Genomic DNA, 16,833 nt, shown 5'->3' with positions numbered 1-16,833 from the left:
AGAACATAGTAGGTGTAGAGGTGGTAGGTGATTTTGCTCCCATTCTTTGGCACCCTTGGGAGAGCTTGGCACATAGTAGATACACATAGTAGAGCCTGGCCCATAGTAGGTATGCAAGACACAGGCTTTTCTTCTGCCATTTTCTGAAGGTCATGACAAGTGTTCTAGCAACGAGCAGGTGCTTTAGCATGGTTCCCTTGTGGTGCCGGGCACATAGTAGGAGTGTGGGCCCTTAGTGTATGTGGGGCTTCTATTGTGGTTTCATTTGTCATAATACCAGACACAAAGTAGGTGCTCAATAATTGCTTTCTGTATTCCATGAAGCCTGTATCACATTCTTAACACACAGTAGGTATCTGATGACATACTCAGGCACATATCGGAGCCCAGTGGTGACAGTGTTCACCACCACCACCCTTGTTCCAGTGCCTGAGTCACGGCAACTACCTCACACTGGAGACATACTATGCACATGGCAGCTCAGCAGTTCTTGGCCAGCCCTCCCGGACCTGCCCACCCGCCCATTTCACCTTTGATTGACACCCGCTTCTTTTGGGTTCGATTTCTCTTTGGTTCGTTCTGTTTTGTTATCATCTTTTTATTTTCTCTTTCCCATCTTCTGTCCCTGCCTTCCCTGCCCATCCCACCTCCCCGCCCCCATGCTCTCCCCAATAGAACCGTCAGCCCCCCCTCAAGACGTTAAGTGCATCAGCTTGCGCTCCACGGCCATATTGGTAAGTTGGCGCCCGCCACCGCCAGAAACTCACAACGGGGCCCTCGTGGGCTACAGCGTCCGCTACCGACCGCTGGGCTCAGAGGACCCGGACCCCAAGGAGGTGAACAACATACCCCCGACCACCACTCAGATCCTTCTGGAAGCTTTGGAGAAATGGACGGAGTACCGTGTCACCGCCGTGGCTTACACAGAGGTGGGACCAGGGCCCGAGAGCTCGCCCGTGGTCGTCCGCACCGATGAGGACGGTAAGCACCAGCCCAGGCCATACCCGGGCTGCTCCCGCCCCTGGCAGCTCCAGCTCTGGGACGGGACTGGGGTCAGCGGGAGCCAGGAAGCCAGTGCGAGCTGGCTTCGAGCTTGGGCAACCTCCTCCCAGGGTGTGTCTGTAGGTGGCCTCCTGAACCCGAGTCTTAGGTGCTCTGGGGCCCTGAATCATCCTGCCTGGAGGCAGGTGGCCACCTCCACCAACATACACGCACAGTGGCCTGTTAGAGGCCAGATAGATTCAAGTGAAGGGCCAGTGTGAGCTACAGGCTGGGGCTGGGAGCCAAGCACCATGGGAAGTAGTAAAGCGCCATTAGTGTCAGTGCAGGTAGAGGGGAGGGTTTGGGCCTGATGAAATCTGAGCAGTTGTTCTGCTGGCCTACTAGCCCAGGAGACGATGGTGTTTGGGGCACTCCTACCTGACTGCCTAGTGTGTCCCAGCCTTGGGATCACAGATTCCATTTTCCAAGCCTTAGTTTCCCCATCTGTAGACTGCAGGGATGTGTATCAGTTCAGATGGGGCCTTGGAGAGGGGCCCCAGGGCTCTGGGGCTCTGGGACTCTGGGGACTGCGGTGGTTGTTTATGTGGTGCTACATATGCGGTCCTGGGAACATAGTGGGTAGAAGAGGGCCATACCTTCCCGGGCCAGCAGCTATCCTGGCGCCCTGGTAACAGCCCCGCTGCCCCCCTCCTGCCCGCCAGTGCCCAGCGCGCCCCCGCGGAAGGTGGAGGCGGAGGCGCTCAACGCCACAGCCATCCGAGTGCTGTGGCGCTCGCCCACGCCCGGCCGGCAGCACGGGCAGATCCGCGGCTACCAGGTCCACTATGTGCGCATGGAGGGCGCCGAGGCCCGCGGGCCACCGCGCATCAAGGACATCATGCTGGCGGATGCCCAGGTGGGCAGGCGTGGCTGGGGTGGTAGGGGCGCTTGGGCACTGTCTACTCTCTGCTCCCCACTCCGCGGCTGGCTCCCCTCTCACTTCCCTCCTCTCTCTCCTTCCACTGCCTCCCGCTCAGTGGGAGATGGACGACACTGCCGAATACGTAAGTTTTCCAGGTCATCCTGCTGTCCTTGCTGTGCACTCTGCATGCCTGTGGTCCTCTGGTCTCCCCACCTGTGTCCCTGCGTGCCCTTCATAGCTTCTGATGGACCTGGGGTCAGGAAGGACAGCTGTCAGAGGTGGCTCTAGAGCAGGGTGAATTTGCTCTGTGGCCTCAAGCAAGACACTGCCTGTCTCTCTGCTGCTCTGGGTCTGTCTGATAGGACATGGGCTCCGTACAAGGTGCAGAGTTGCCACTAACCTGGCCCGTGCCCCACAAGGGTCTCTCTCATGCTCCAAAGGGAGGCTCTCTCTCTTTCCTGCCTGTGTTTCTGTCTCCTCCCCCACTCCTGTGTTCCTGAGGATTTGAGGATTTCTGTGTGTGCGCGCGTGCGTGCGTGCGTGCGTGCGTGCGTGCGTGCGTGCGTGCGTGTGTGTGTGTTTTGACCAGAGACACCCAGGAGGGCATCAGGACCTACTGTGCTTGAACACCTGCTGCCTGGGGTACAGTGTGAATAAACTGTACCCCAACATGGAGTCTCACTACGTGGCCAGGCAGCACAGCAGGAAGGTTGAGGCTTATGGCTGGGGGATTTGATCTGAGAGCCCAGTCTTCACCTTACACCCCAGGGCTGGCTTGAGTCATGGCCTGCACCTCTCCATCCCGCCTCTTACTTCTCAAGAATTAGTCCATTTTAAGTTTGCATCTTAACGCTAGATGGCTGGTTCATAACTGGCTTTCAAATTCCAGATAGGGTTAGCTGTTGAATTTCTCAAGTTGGTTGTGGGCACCTCTGATAATCCAGTGGGTTCAGAGGGAAGCCAAGACGAGTGTGTGAAGGCCCTGGGGTAGGATGGGGTCTAGGGTGTTAGAGAAGCACCCAGGACCCCCTGTAGCTGGAGCACCGAGCCTGTGAGAGGCGGGCAGCAGATGAGCAGGGCCTGGCAGACTATACAGAGAGAATTTACCTGACTCCATAGAAGGTGGGCACCTTGGAGGGCCTTGAGTAGAGGGATGGTTCTGATTCAGGGTGCTCTCTGATGGCTCTCTGTTGCCCTAAGTATAGGAGCTGGGGACCTGGTGGTGGCTGTGTGCCCAGCTCGTGTGTTTCTGACAGGAGTGTGGACACTGCATGCTGCAGCGTGTGCATGAGCTCACCAGCATGCTGCCTGTGGACTGGAAGCATCATCTCTTGTGTCTGTCTTAGGGGAGAAGGTGGACAGGGCTGGCACCATTGCTGACCGTGCCCACCTGTCCCACCCACAGGAAATGGTTATCACGAACCTCCAGCCTGAGACTGCTTACTCTATCACAGTAGCCGCATATACCCTGAAAGGCGATGGCGCTCGCAGCAAACCGAAGGTGGTGGTGACCAAGGGAGCAGGTAGAATATCCATCCACTGCACAGCCTCTGGCTCCACAAGAACAGTTCCTGTGATCCTCAAGCCGAGCAGGTGGACCCAAAACAGGAAAGACATGGGCCCTTTTCAGAGGTTCCAGAGGCCATGCACTGCTAGCCCTGGTGTCCATCTCTGCCCAGGTCACTCCCTCTTTCCAGACACTATATTCATTTGGCTGTCTCCTCTCAGCTGCAGAGTGGGAGTCAGGCTTCCAGTGCTTAAAGGTAGCCCAAAATATGTTCATGTGCCTCACTCACATGGAATCCAAGCCTTCCTAAAATGTACCTTTAAAAACTAGACTTTAAGGACTGGGAGTGTCGTCAGGGGTGGATCCCTGCGCAGAAACCCCCCAGTAAGGGGCTCCCAGTGGGGTTTGGAGAAACGTGGCAGCGGGGCCGCTGACTGTTTCTCCATCCACAGTGCTGGGCCGCCCCACCCTGTCGGTGCAGCAGACCCCTGAGGGCAGCCTGCTGGCGCGCTGGGAGCCCCCCGCGGACGCGGCAGAGGACCCGGTGCTTGGCTACCGCTTGCAGTTTGGGCGCGAAGACGCGGCCCCCGCCACGTTGGAGCTGGCTGCGTGGGAGCGGCGGTTCGCGGCGCCTGCACACAAGGGCGCCACCTATGTGTTCCGACTGGCAGCGCGGGGCCGCGCGGGGCTGGGCGAGGAGGCCGCGGCGGCGCTGAGCATCCCCGAGGACGCTCCGCGCGGCTTCCCACAGATCCTGGGCGCCGCGGGCAACGTGTCCGCGGGCTCCGTGCTACTGCGCTGGCTGCCACCCGTGCCCGCCGAGCGCAATGGCGCTATCGTCAAGTACACGGTGTCCGTGCGGGAGGCCGGCGTCCCGGGGCCCGCGACCGAGACGGAGCTGGCGGCGGCAGCCCAGCCGGGGGCCGAGACGGCGCTCACGCTGCGAGGGCTGCGGCCGGAGACGGCCTACGAGCTACGCGTGCGCGCGCACACGCGTCGCGGCCCCGGCCCCTTCTCACCCCCGCTGCGCTACAGGCTCGCGCGGGACCCAGGTAGGCGCCGCCCCGGGCCCCGGCCCGCCCCTCCCCGCAGGTAAGTCTCGGCCTCCGCAGACTCAGCCCAGGCGCCCGAGGCTCCAGTCGGTCGGCCGGTCGGCAGGCACAGGTGGGATGCGGCCTGGAGGCCACGCCCATTGCTACGCCCCTCCCGCTTTTCTCCGCAGCCGCGCCGTCTCTGCAGCAGCAGCAGGCACTGGGGACAGGGCAGGCAGGGCCGGGCCAGGCAGGAAGGCCGAGGGCACAGCGGACCACAGGGACTACAGGGGCCGCCCCACGCGCCCCTTAGCCAGCGCCTGGTTCTTACTGGGCCATCTCTTCTCTCTCTCCCTGCTTGCCGCCGCCCTCAGTCTCTCCCAAGAACTTCAAGGTGAAGATGATCATGAAGACTTCAGTGCTGCTGAGCTGGGAGTTCCCCGACAATTATAATTCACCCACGCCCTACAAGGTACTACAACAGTGGAGGAAGGTGTGGGGGGTGGGGTAAGATCTGGGAGCAGGTCCCCTAGGTACCCCTGCTGGGAGTCTGGAAGTCTGAGGGAGATCGGGCTTCCAGCTGGCAGCAGAGATCAGGATTCGATGACACTTAGGATCACGGTTTAGTCTGAGATTGAGGCTCATTCTGCAACCCAGGGTGTGGGTTTCAGTGCCAGATAGGTTTGAGACTGGAGATGATCAGTCACAGCTGGGTTTCTCTGTCAGGATTGCTGAACCTGGGATCAAGGCTCAGTCAGGTTGCATCCTTGTCGACACTGGCACTCGGAGTTGGGATTCTGCTTGAAGCCAGGATTTAGTATATTGTTCAGGCTTAGTTGGGAGCTAGAGTTAAGGGGCTTAGCGTTAAGGGACTCCCTGGAACAGTTCGGTGGTTGGTCCTGACCTTGGCTCCAGGGCTTTGCCATGTTTGAAGGTCAACCAGGGATCAAGGCTTAGTTGGACCTGAAGGTTATTTTAGGACTGGGGCTCAGTCAGCTCTGTACTGAGTTAGAACTCAGGAGCTAAGTTTGGGATTAGGTTCAGTCAGATGGTTCATCTGGAAGTGAGGCTCAGTCAAGATTGATCCAGGACAGGCAGCCTGAGGTTGCAGCTCTCTGCTGGGGTCCCTAGGCCCCAGCCCATTGCTTAATGAGCCAGCTCTGCCCACAGATTCAGTACAATGGGCTCACACTGGATGTGGATGGTCGCACTACCAAAAAGCTGATCACGCACCTCAAGCCACACACCTTCTATAACTTCGTGCTCACCAATCGTGGCAGTAGCCTGGGAGGCCTGCAGCAGACGGTCACCGCCAGGACCGCCTTTAACATGCTCAGTGGCAAGCCTAGTGTTGCCCCGAAGCCCGACAACGACGGTCTCATCGTGGTCTACCTGCCTGATGGCCAGAGTCCTGTGACTGTGCAGTATGCTAAACCTTCCCCTCGTGCCTGTCCCTGTAGCTGTTAGCCCATTATGTGACTGCATCAACCCACACACCCTCTCTGTTGCCTCCATTTCCTCACTTATCGAGATGAGGGTCACGTGAGCCTACCTCATGCGACTGTCCCACAAAGCCCGACCCTTTACTGGGTGACCTTTTGCCCCTGAGAAGATTCTATTCTGTGCTTCAGGTTAGCAGGGAGGCCCATCTAGGAGTCCACAGTGAGGAACTCAAGGTGCTTCCTGGGAGGCAGGGGAAAGGGTATAAGAACACGTGGGCAGTGACACGGGGGCATTGAGGAATGCACAGGACATGGAGATCTGGCACACCATGAAGTAGGCAGAAGGCAGATAGCTAAGAACTGAGACGTGGAGGCGTGGTACTGCATGGGGTTGGGGTTGGGGCACAGGTGTCACTCACTGAAGCTCTACCTACAGGAGCTACTTCATTGTGATGGTCCCACTTCGGAAGTCTCGAGGCGGCCAGTTTCCTGTCCTGCTGGGTAGTCCCGAGGACATGGACCTGGAAGAGGTGAGGCCACGCCCGTCCGTCCCTGTGGCCTGCACATAGCCAGGCTGTGATGCCCCCCTCCCCTAGGAGCTCTGAGCCCTTGGGATGCTCTTTCTGCAGCTCATCCAGGACATCTCCCGGCTGCAAAGGCGCAGCCTGCGCCACTCCAGACAACTGGAGGTACCTCGGCCCTACATCGCTGCTCGATTCTCCATCCTGCCAGCTGTCTTCCATCCTGGGAACCAGAAGCAATATGGCGGCTTTGATAACAGGGGCTTGGAGCCAGGCCACCGCTACGTCCTCTTTGTGCTTGCTGTGCTGCAGACAAGTGAGCCTGTAAGTCCTTGGCAGTGTCCACCCACATCCTAGCTAGGCTTCTCCACCAGCCTGGAAATAGGTGTAGAAATGGAGGCACAGAGGTCACCTGGTGGCTTGCTCTAGTCGCCCTGCTAGGCTGATGGATGTGTGGACCTCTCTGTGAGGTTGACCCAGATTAATCTCCAGAGCCAAGCATAGACAGCTCACAGAAGTCCAGGCCTGGACTGAGAGACTGACTGGACACGGGGTAGGGTGGGGGTAGGGGTCCCAAGGGTTCATCCTTTAGAGGAAAGAACCTTAACTTAGCTGGGGCTGGGAAGGATCAGCAGGAGCTTAACAGAAAAGGTATCCCATCATCCATGTGCCCTTGAGAGCAGCTCCGGCAGAGGGCATAGAGAAGTACAAGGCATTAGGCCAGCTGGGGGTCCAGATGTGGCCAGCACTGATGACAGTCCCTTCCCTGCCTCTGTCCTGCAGACATTTGCAGCCAGTCCCTTCTCAGACCCCTTCCAGCTGGACAACCCAGACCCCCAGCCCATTGTGGATGGGGAGGAGGGTCTCATCTGGGTGATTGGGCCTGTGCTGGCTGTGGTCTTCATCATCTGCATCGTGATTGCCATCCTGCTGTACAAGAAGTGAGTGAGCCCCAAGGATGGGAGGAGGACACTGAGCTAGGGGGCTGTGCTTGACCCCTAAGGTGTGTAGCTGCTTAGGTGAGGGGCCATCACAACTGTGCCAAAGACAACTGAAGTAAATCTCCTTGGAGTGGGGTGCAGACGTAGAAGACAAGCACCAGTTGACAGAAGCTGGGGGTCAGCAAGGTTGGGAAGTCACTGAAGTCACAGAAGGGGCTCTGTCTGACTTGCACAATCTCACTTGACATTTTCTTTTTCTCCTCTCACCTGCATCTGATCTGGGGACAGCAAACCTGACAGGTGAGGACTGGCCTGAGGCAGGAGAATGAAGGGTGGTTGGACCTGGGCTCATGGGACGTGGTTACTTCAATTCTCCAGGTGGCACACGTGTTTATACAAGGGCCTAGGATCAATGCTCAGTATAGGATTGGAGTTTAGGTGAGATTGAGGCTCAGTCGGCTTGGAGCTAAATGTGGGATAAGGGCTTGTCTTGGATGGTGGCCCAGTCTAGGATTGAAGCTTAGTCTATAGGGTGAAGGATCCATCTGGATTTGGGGCTCAGCTAAGGTAAAGGACCCAATCTGAGGTTGATGCTATTCTAGGATCCAAGGGTCTTTGTAGGATTGAGGCTCCATAAAATTAGGGTTCAGAGTGTAAATGGCCCATTCCCTACTTTGTGTTTGTAGGCCCTGGGTCATGTGTCCCTGAGTGTGCGCGCACACACTTTAGGGTGTGTGCTAAAACATTGGTTGTCTGTCCCCTTCCTCTCTGTCCTTGAAGCAAACGCAAGGACTCAGAGCCCCGCACCAAATGCTTACTGAACAATGCTGACCTTGCCCCCCATCACCCCAAAGACCCTGTGGAAATGAGACGCATCAACTTCCAGACACCAGGTATGAGCTTACTCTGGGGCCAGAAGCAGCTGAGGAGGGGCCTCCTGCACCCCCTATATGAGCCAGACCCTGATCACCAAAGCAGCACATTTGGTGGCTGCCACCTTCTCCAAGAACTTAAAAACTCAAAATGGATCAGGCAGAAAGGCGGGGGTTTCACAAACACCCCCTACCCCATTACTTCGGGATGGAGTTGAGGGTCATCCTAGCTGGTGCCTTCACACTGGCCTTGAGATGTGTCTGTGCCCAGTCCCCACCCATCAGCTCACTGGGCTTGTATCTTCATGAGGAAGGCTCCCCAAACTCCCCATCCCCACCATGGGCTTCAGCTGCTTCTTTATCAAGTAGCAGGCTTCATATGTAACTGAAGGCCACACCCTGTGGGGTTCCACATAGTTTTCCCTGTCCTTCATCTCTGGGCAGCCAAATTTTCACCCCATGGGGACTCTCTAACCTGTGGGTTTAACTCCTGGTGCCGTCCTGAGAACTGCAGCCTCACAAGCCCTGACCTCATTCCCACTCAAGCTGACCATCAGCTTGCATTTAACTGCTGGCCGCTACCCACACCCTTTGCTATTTCCACCTGTTTGCGCAGCCATCATTCTCCTCAAAGACAGTGGGCTATTTGTTTGTAACTGATGGCCACTGGCCTGCAGTGCACTCTGGGACTTCCATGTCACCTCTGCTGTGTACTCACGATTTATTCGACCCCCTTGGGTTGCTCACTTACCTGCCCTGTTGGTGAGGATGAGGTGTTTGTTGTGGTCTTCTGATTACCCAGAGTCTCATATCACCCTGAGGTCCAGCTCTGAGCTGGCTCATAGCAGACCGTCACATTCTAGTGAGAACTCCCAGCATCTTTTTAAAGATATAAATCTTTATTATATGTAAGTACACTGTAGCTGTCTTCAGACACTCCAGAAGAGGGCAGCAGATCTGATTAGGGATGGTTGTGAGCCACCATGTGGTTGCTGGGATTTGAACTCAGGACCTTTGGAAGAGCAGCAGTCGGTGCTCTTAACCATTGAGCCATCTCTCCAGCCTGAGAATTCCCAGCATTTAACTGATAGTTCATATATTCCTTAAAGCTCCTGGCATGGGCCCACTCCCCTACTGTCATCATCTAGCTCTTCAAGGTCCCTTCTGCCTTCCCACTGGGGGACCATGGACAGGTCGATGCAAGGGGTGGGGTGCGGTTGGGGAGGGTTGAGCCTGAGTTTTCTCAGTCTCAGAATCAGAGCTGAAAAGGGGGCCTCTTGTTGCTGCCCGGGTGGCCCCCTCCCTGGGGACAGTTTGCCTGTGGGTTGCTCTCTTCACTGGTTTGGGCCCCTTTCGGCCAGCCAGGGTATAGCTTGGGTCATCCCCATCTCTGTTCCTGCTTCTTCTCGCCCTGGCTGTTTCCCATTTGCTTTCTCTCTTTTGCCGCCCACCTGTGCATCTGCTCTCCACTGCCCACTGCCCGCCTGACTCTGGGATAGATGGCTGTGGCCCCACCCTGCTGGATGACAGGCAATCATGAAGGAGTGCTGCAGACCATCAGGAGTTGAAGGGTCTCTGGGGGGCTCAGAGCAGCTGGCAGGGCCTGAGGCTCAGGTTTGGGTCTGATGTATGAACATCAGGGTGAGAGACCCCAGCCATCTTCAGTTCTAAGGGTCAGGAAACAGGGAAACTGGGACAGTTGGGGAGAGGCCATCCTACATGCACACAGCACATACGTGCCATCACACATGTGCACAGCACGCACCAAGCCCACTTGGAGAGCTACTCGGCAACTGGTCCTGGGAAGGGCAGCACCCTTGCACCATGTTTCTGAACTACACTGGCTGCCTGCTTCTCCATCTTTGCCACAAGACACTGGGACCATGGAGCCCTGGGCAGCGTAGGGACCAGGGCCGCACAGGCCTCACTTCCTCTCCATGCTCCAGATGTGCAGCAGGTAGCACTACCCCAGTCTTGCCCACCTGTCATGTCCTTTAACCACAGTGCCTCCATGGCCACGGCAGCTGAGCCTGCAGACCCCATGCCCACTCCTCTCTTCACAGGTATGCTCAGCCACCCGCCCATCCCCATCACAGACATGGCCGAGCACATGGAGAGACTCAAAGCCAATGACGGCCTCAAGCTGTCCCAGGAGTATGAGGTGAGCTGAGGCCAATGTGGGACGCTGCTTGATGTCCCAGCCCTGGTGACCCAGCACTGCACCCCTCCCTGCCATGCCTGAACCCACCCTTTCTCTGCAGTCCATCGACCCCGGGCAGCAGTTCACCTGGGAACATTCGAACCTGGAGGCCAACAAACCCAAGAACCGCTATGCCAACGTCATCGCCTATGACCACTCACGAGTCATCCTGCAGCCCCTGGAAGGTAACAAGGACCTGGGCTGCGCATGTGTGCTGGACTCTGCCTGGCCTGGCGTTAGCTGTTGGCTGGGCAGCTCTGATCTCCAGGGGTTAGCTCTGGGTCATCACAGTTTGTAGGAGAGGTGCCACAGCGGCAGGAGTGTGGCCAACAGGGTGTCTGACTGCCACAGTGGGACCAGTAGAGAAAGATCCGGCCCCAGATGGCTACAGGGCCATGCAGGAGAGCCAGAGGGCCATCCCCATAGTGGCCATGGGGCATGTGTCAGAGGGCAAGTTGAACAGCCCCCACGAAGCTGTCTCTGGCCCCTGCCCGGCTGCAGGCATCATGGGCAGTGATTACATCAATGCCAACTATGTGGACGGCTATCGGCGGCAGAATGCATACATCGCCACACAGGGGCCCCTGCCTGAGACCTTTGGGGACTTCTGGCGGATGGTGTGGGAGCAGCGATCAGCCACCGTGGTCATGATGACGCGGCTAGAGGAGAAATCACGGGTGAGGTGCTATGGGCAAGGCTTGGCCCCGAGGCCTCCAGGGTGCTTCCTGACCTTCTTGAGCTCATCTCCCTCTCTCTGACAGATCAAATGTGACCAGTATTGGCCTAACCGAGGCACTGAGACTTACGGCTTCATCCAGGTCACCCTACTAGATACCATGGAGCTGGCCACCTTCTGCGTCAGGACCTTTTCTCTGCACAAGGTGCGGCCTGGGTGGGGGGGTGCATTGCTCAGGGTAAATGTGTCCCAGGCTGACAACACTTCTGAGAGGCCACTTGAGTACTGAGGAGATGAAAGTTCAGTCAGCCCAGCATGGACAGCCATAGTGACAACACGCCAGCACAGGACCAGCTCGGTGCCATGCCACCCTCTGGCCCCGTGAGCAGTGTCTGTGGTGCACGTCTGGAGCATGGTCCTGCCTGCTCTTGGTGTTGTTGTTTCTGAGAGTGACCCCATACTGCTGGGGAGGGACAAGATCACCCTGTGCAGAGTGACGGGGCTGCCGAGCCCTGCAGCACTGCTTGGTGTGTGGCTGTATCTGTCTACTGCACGTTCCTTACAGAAGGGAGAAGGGAGTACATAGGGCCCACGACACCTCCCTGCAGTTGATTGGGCCTATGGCAGGAAGGAGCAGGAGCTCAGTCACACATGGGAACATCCTGACTGGGCCAACCATCACCATAGGGCCGAGCATACAGCATCCTGCCTCCCTGGAGTGGCTGTAATAGTAGAACATGGGAAGGAAATAGACACCGGGCCAGGAACCGAACTGGGGAGCAGGCCTGGGAGGGGCTCCTAGAACCAGAGGAGCGAACAGAAGGGGAAGGCAGGGCTGGGCTGCTGGGAGCAGAGGGAGAGGGGTGGTCTTTGGAGGAGCTGCGGGACCCAAGAGTAGGATGGAGTGACTCCTCGGAGTTAGGGAGTGAAGGTGGGGGAGGGGAAGCTGCCATGTCTGTGGGCTGTGGTTTGTGGATTTACAGAACAAAGACACATCTTAGGTCTTCAGTTGATGAGATGGGGAGCAATGTGGGCACAGTAGTCACACCCTATAAAAGCCCCTAAATCAGGGTAGTGCCAACTGAGGTGTCCCTGGTGCACTGAGCCCACCGTGACAGATGCTGTACCTCTGGTCCTCAGAATGGCTCTAGCGAGAAGCGTGAGGTGCGACATTTCCAGTTCACAGCATGGCCCGACCACGGGGTACCTGAGTACCCCACGCCCTTCCTGGCATTCCTGCGCAGAGTCAAGACCTGCAACCCGCCTGATGCTGGCCCCATTGTGGTCCACTGCAGGTGTGCACAGCCCTGACCTGTCATGTCCCTGTCTCTCCGCATCCCTGTCCCCTGACCACGGTGTCCGTCCCCACAGCGCGGGTGTGGGGCGTACTGGCTGCTTCATCGTAATTGATGCCATGCTGGAGCGCATCAAGACAGAGAAGACGGTGGACGTGTACGGACATGTGACCCTCATGAGGTCGCAGCGCAACTACATGGTGCAGACAGAGGACCAATATGGCTTCATCCACGAGGCGCTGCTGGAGGCCGTGGGCTGCGGCAATACCGAGGTCCCCGCACGCAGCCTCTACACCTACATCCAGAAGCTGGCCCAGGTGGAGCCTGGCGAGCATGTCACGGGCATGGAGCTTGAGTTCAAGGTGACTGCGGGGCCACAGAGGACGGGTGGGCATGAGAACTGACCTCTACATTTGCACAAATGTAAAACAGATAGGTGCCCTGTGACCTTATGGCACTGGCTCCAGCCCCTTTGCCCTGACCAGCCACCTCCCTGCCTCTCATCCCCCAGAGGCTTGCCAGCTCCAAGGCACACACTTCGCGCTTCATCACCGCCAGCCTGCCTTGCAACAAGTTTAAGAACCGCTTGGTGAACATCCTGCCATACGAGAGCTCACGTGTCTGCCTGCAGCCCATCCGTGGTGTCGAAGGCTCTGACTACATCAATGCCAGCTTCATCGACGGCTATAGGTGCCTTGGTTCCGCCCTTCAGGGGTCTACACACACACACACACCTTGGGGATGTGGGCAGTGGTTGGTTCTGTGGATAGACCCCAGGCCTTAGCATTTGCTGGGAAAGGGCTCAGCCCCAACTGCACTCCAGCTCTTGGTTTTGTAAGACTAGGTTTTGAGCAGCCCACCCTGGCTCTCTTGGTGTTATTTGATTGGGGAAGGTGCTGTGAGCCTGTATGTTTGCCTGAAAGTTCATGTGTGTGATTGTGTGCACACATCTGCCTGCCTGTGCGTGTGCACATGTGTGTGAATGTGCACCTCAGCAATTGAACTCAAGCCCTCACACATGCAAGCCAAGCTCTCTGCCCACTGAGCCTTCTCAGTGGCTCCATGCCTGGCCTTGTCATCATGGGAGTTACAGGAGGAGCTCAGACACCTCAGTGACACTGAACTGAAGCAGAGTCTCAATAGCGAGGTAGGGAACAGGTCAGCAACTGTTAGAGTACTGGCCGTTCTTGCAGAGGACCTGGGGTTGGGACACTACATTCGTGGGGCTCCACAGAGTCTGTAACTCTAGTATCTAAGAGACAGTGCCTTCCATGGCCTCTGCACATGTGTTCATAGGCACACACATGACTCCTAAGAAGTGTGTGTGTGTGTGTGTGTGTGGTGTATGTGTATGTACGTATGTGTATGTGGAGTTCTGGCCAAGGCAGGTGTCTGTGCTGGGGCCCTGGGGTAAGAGAACTCTGCATTGGCCCAGCTGAGTGTGGTCTGACGGCTCTGGAGGGTGGGTGGAGAGAGTTGGGTAGAGCACTCTGGGGAGTGTGGCTCTGACACCTTGCTTGTGCCCCTCCCTGTTGCAGACAGCAGAAAGCCTACATTGCGACCCAGGGGCCACTGGCAGAGACCACAGAAGACTTCTGGCGTGCTCTGTGGGAGAACAACTCTACTATTGTTGTAATGCTCACCAAGCTCCGAGAAATGGGCCGGGTGAGCGTGCGCCAGGAGGGACAAGGGTGGGAGCACACTCAGGGCCATGGTGCTGACCCCACTCTCTGCCCTACAGGAGAAGTGCCATCAGTACTGGCCAGCCGAGCGCTCTGCCCGCTACCAGTACTTTGTGGTTGACCCGATGGCGGAGTATAACATGCCGCAGTACATCCTGCGTGAGTTTAAGGTCACAGATGCCCGGGTGAGTGCTTCTAACAGGAGGAGCTGGGGCTCTCGGGAGGGTAAAGTACCTAATGACTTGGGTTTGAATTTACAGCGTCTAGCTTGAAAGTGGGTTCAGCTACTGTTCCCTTAGCCCTGTGGCCCTAGAGGCAGGAGAAGAGGCAAATGTGGCTTGCTGGCTGCCAGTTCAGTGAGAGACACTATGGCAAGAGCAAAAGGCATAGAGGAAGTAGCATGGCTGCCAGTCAGTGCCAGAATTGCTGTGACACGAGACCAGAGCCTGGACAAGGTGGTGGGATGAGGGGCTAAGCCTTGGGTGGCTGAGGACTGATGCTCACAGGGCCACTGTGCGGGGCAAGGTGGCCAGAGGCTGAGCATGGCTACCTGAGGCCTGCAGTAGGTGGTGAGGGCGGCTTGGCACCCTCTGGGAGCTGTGGTGGATTTTGACGGTTACTGGGACAAACGCAGCAGCACTAGGGGTTGTGGCATGGTCAGCTATGTGGGAAGTCAGCATCAGTGGAAGGTGGTGTCTTAGATGATAAAGGCCCCCTGGCAAAGATGGCATGGTCTCATGTGGAAGACACCATTAGACAGTGGACAGGAATGGTGACCCTGCTGTCCTCCCAGGATGGCCAGTCCCGGACCGTCCGACAGTTCCAGTTCACGGACTGGCCAGAGCAAGGTGCACCCAAGTCAGGGGAGGGCTTCATTGACTTCATTGGCCAAGTGCATAAGACCAAGGAGCAGTTCGGCCAGGATGGGCCCATCTCGGTGCACTGCAGGTGAGTGCCACCCTGGGCTCCTAATGGTCTGGGGGGCCACAGAGAGGCCTTCGCCCACATGATTGCACATCCCCTCTTCTCACAGTGCTGGAGTGGGCAGGACGGGCGTGTTCATCACTCTGAGCATCGTGCTTGAGCGGATGCGCTACGAGGGGGTGGTGGACATTTTCCAGACAGTGAAGGTGCTCCGGACCCAGAGGCCTGCCATGGTGCAGACAGAGGTATGGGGGGTGATAGGCAAGAAGTCCCTGCATGCTGAGACTCAGTTTCCCTCCTCGAAACCTGTAGGCTAATTGTAAGTGCACCTCAAACATCCCCTGTGGTTGAGAAGGGGGTGAGCCAGAGCTCCTGCATGGAAACTCGGACTCTGGCAAAAGATCTTACCCTTCTGGGTTGGAAGATTGAGGCCAGGGCAGAGCTGGACCAGCTGGGAGAAGGGGCTGCAGGCTCTGAGCGGGGAGGACTGCAGTGCACCGTGCCAACCTCCCAGGAGCCTGTGTCTCCTCTGCCCTGCAGGACGAGTACCAGTTCTGCTTCCAGGCAGCATTGGAATACCTGGGCAGTTTTGATCATTATGCAACATAAGCCATGGGCCCCGCCCGACACCTCAGCCCTGCGCCAAGTGCCCTGGATGTGAGCCTAGCCCCGCTGCTGGGCTGGAGGTGGCCCAGGGAGGCCACCTCATCGTGGAGACAGGCGCTGCCTTCCTCATTCCCTTCTGATTCCAAAACGAGGTTTGGGGAGGGTGGGGGTTGGGGTGGAGAGTGAAGGAGCCACTGCTTCCCACGACTGGGGTCACACAGGGACGGAACTCTGCTTTCGCACTCCCCTGCCTGCCTGTTGGCAACATTTTTTTTTCTTAATTTTTTTTTAATAGTGTATATTTTTTCTTCATCTTTTTTTTTTTTTTAAGAAAAAACAAAATCGTGCCAGTCAAAACTTTGAAAAACAAACAAGATCACTGTTTGTGCCTCTGTGGGAGGCCTATTTTTTCATAGTCATCGTGCCGTGTGGTGGTTACGTGCAGCCACTTGAAACGGCTTCTGTGTGTGCATCTTTCCCACATGTCCGACACTGCCCTTCATCCCCATGTGAATGGTGCGCTTAGTTTTTATTTTTAACCTTTTTACTTTTTTTAAAATCAATCTTCAGACATATCAGATATGGAGGGTGAGGCGCTGGGGGCACTCGGGCCAGACTGCAGGGGCATGCCAGTGAGGACACGGTGGTTGGCCTCGATGCCCCAGTCTCTGGCGCACCAGGGAGGGCCCTCGTCCACTCATGACCTCTGTGCCCCACATGGAGGACCCCGTACTATGGGATACTTGGGGGGATATTTGACCCCTGGAGCAACTGAGGTCTCTCTTTGTAGGAGAGTGGGTCAGCACTTGTCCCAGCTGTTTTTTGGGCAGAAACAGCAGGTGACATCCCTGTATGTAGATAAACCAACTTTGTATTAAAGAAAGATTCGTCTGACCTAGTGCATGGACTGGTCCTTCATGCTGCCACTGTTGGGGAGAAGGTGGGACCAGACATTGGTAACCAGTGGGCTCAGGGAAGAGGTATTTGGCCTCTGAGGTCACACAGTGGCTCTGGGCTTCAGAAACGGCTTAGCAGACTCAAATGTGAGGTCCTGAGTTCAAATTCTAGCACCCAGGCAAAGAACCAAGGTGGTGGCATGTACTTGTCATTCCATCCCTGACATTTCTGGGGCTCACCAGCCAGCAAAGCCTGTTGAGGGGCCTTGGCAACAATGGTAGATTTGGGGAAGGGTAGGAAGGGACAGTAAGGCAGGTAAAGGAATTGGGGTGAGCT

General features: G+C 56.9%; 1 protein-coding gene across 8 annotated transcripts in view; it reads left to right on the top strand.

Moving 5' to 3' along the window:
* Positions 1-16,498, top strand: part of Ptprs (protein tyrosine phosphatase receptor type S) — a 65,641-nt gene extending 49,143 nt beyond the window's left edge. For 3 of the 8 annotated variants that reach the window (XM_031348472.1, XM_031348470.1, XM_031348471.1), the window contains 24 exons: positions 676-981; positions 1,704-1,897; positions 2,019-2,045; positions 3,309-3,426; positions 3,863-4,462; positions 4,816-4,913; positions 5,612-5,865; positions 6,320-6,413; positions 6,513-6,728; positions 7,188-7,345; positions 7,634-7,645; positions 8,126-8,238; positions 10,281-10,378; positions 10,479-10,602; positions 10,919-11,094; positions 11,179-11,298; positions 12,234-12,388; positions 12,465-12,750; positions 12,900-13,078; positions 13,927-14,053; positions 14,130-14,255; positions 14,864-15,018; positions 15,104-15,239; positions 15,535-16,491. In XM_031348472.1, coding sequence (XP_031204332.1) covers positions 676-981; positions 1,704-1,897; positions 2,019-2,045; positions 3,309-3,426; positions 3,863-4,462; positions 4,816-4,913; positions 5,612-5,865; positions 6,320-6,413; positions 6,513-6,728; positions 7,188-7,345; positions 7,634-7,645; positions 8,126-8,238; positions 10,281-10,378; positions 10,479-10,602; positions 10,919-11,094; positions 11,179-11,298; positions 12,234-12,388; positions 12,465-12,750; positions 12,900-13,078; positions 13,927-14,053; positions 14,130-14,255; positions 14,864-15,018; positions 15,104-15,239; positions 15,535-15,603 — 3,941 coding nt within the window. In that variant the 3' untranslated portion in view covers positions 15,604-16,491. Of the gene's footprint in view, positions 1-675; positions 982-1,703; positions 1,898-2,018; positions 2,046-3,308; positions 3,427-3,862; positions 4,463-4,815; positions 4,914-5,611; positions 5,866-6,319; positions 6,414-6,512; positions 6,729-7,187; positions 7,346-7,633; positions 7,646-8,125; positions 8,239-10,280; positions 10,379-10,478; positions 10,603-10,918; positions 11,095-11,178; positions 11,299-12,233; positions 12,389-12,464; positions 12,751-12,899; positions 13,079-13,926; positions 14,054-14,129; positions 14,256-14,863; positions 15,019-15,103; positions 15,240-15,534 lie in introns of all 8 variants that reach the window. The other 5 variants (XM_031348476.1, XM_031348475.1, XM_031348469.1 and 2 more) reach the window with 4 other exon arrangements.
* The last annotated feature ends 335 nt before the right edge of the window (positions 16,499-16,833 follow it).

The sequence above is a fragment of the Mastomys coucha genome, unplaced genomic scaffold, assembly GCF_008632895.1.
Source record: "Mastomys coucha isolate ucsf_1 unplaced genomic scaffold, UCSF_Mcou_1 pScaffold3, whole genome shotgun sequence".
Taxonomy (NCBI): Eukaryota; Metazoa; Chordata; class Mammalia; order Rodentia; family Muridae; genus Mastomys; species Mastomys coucha.
The sequence above is the reverse complement of the archived record's forward strand: the minus strand, read 5'-3'. Positions and strand labels throughout refer to the sequence as shown.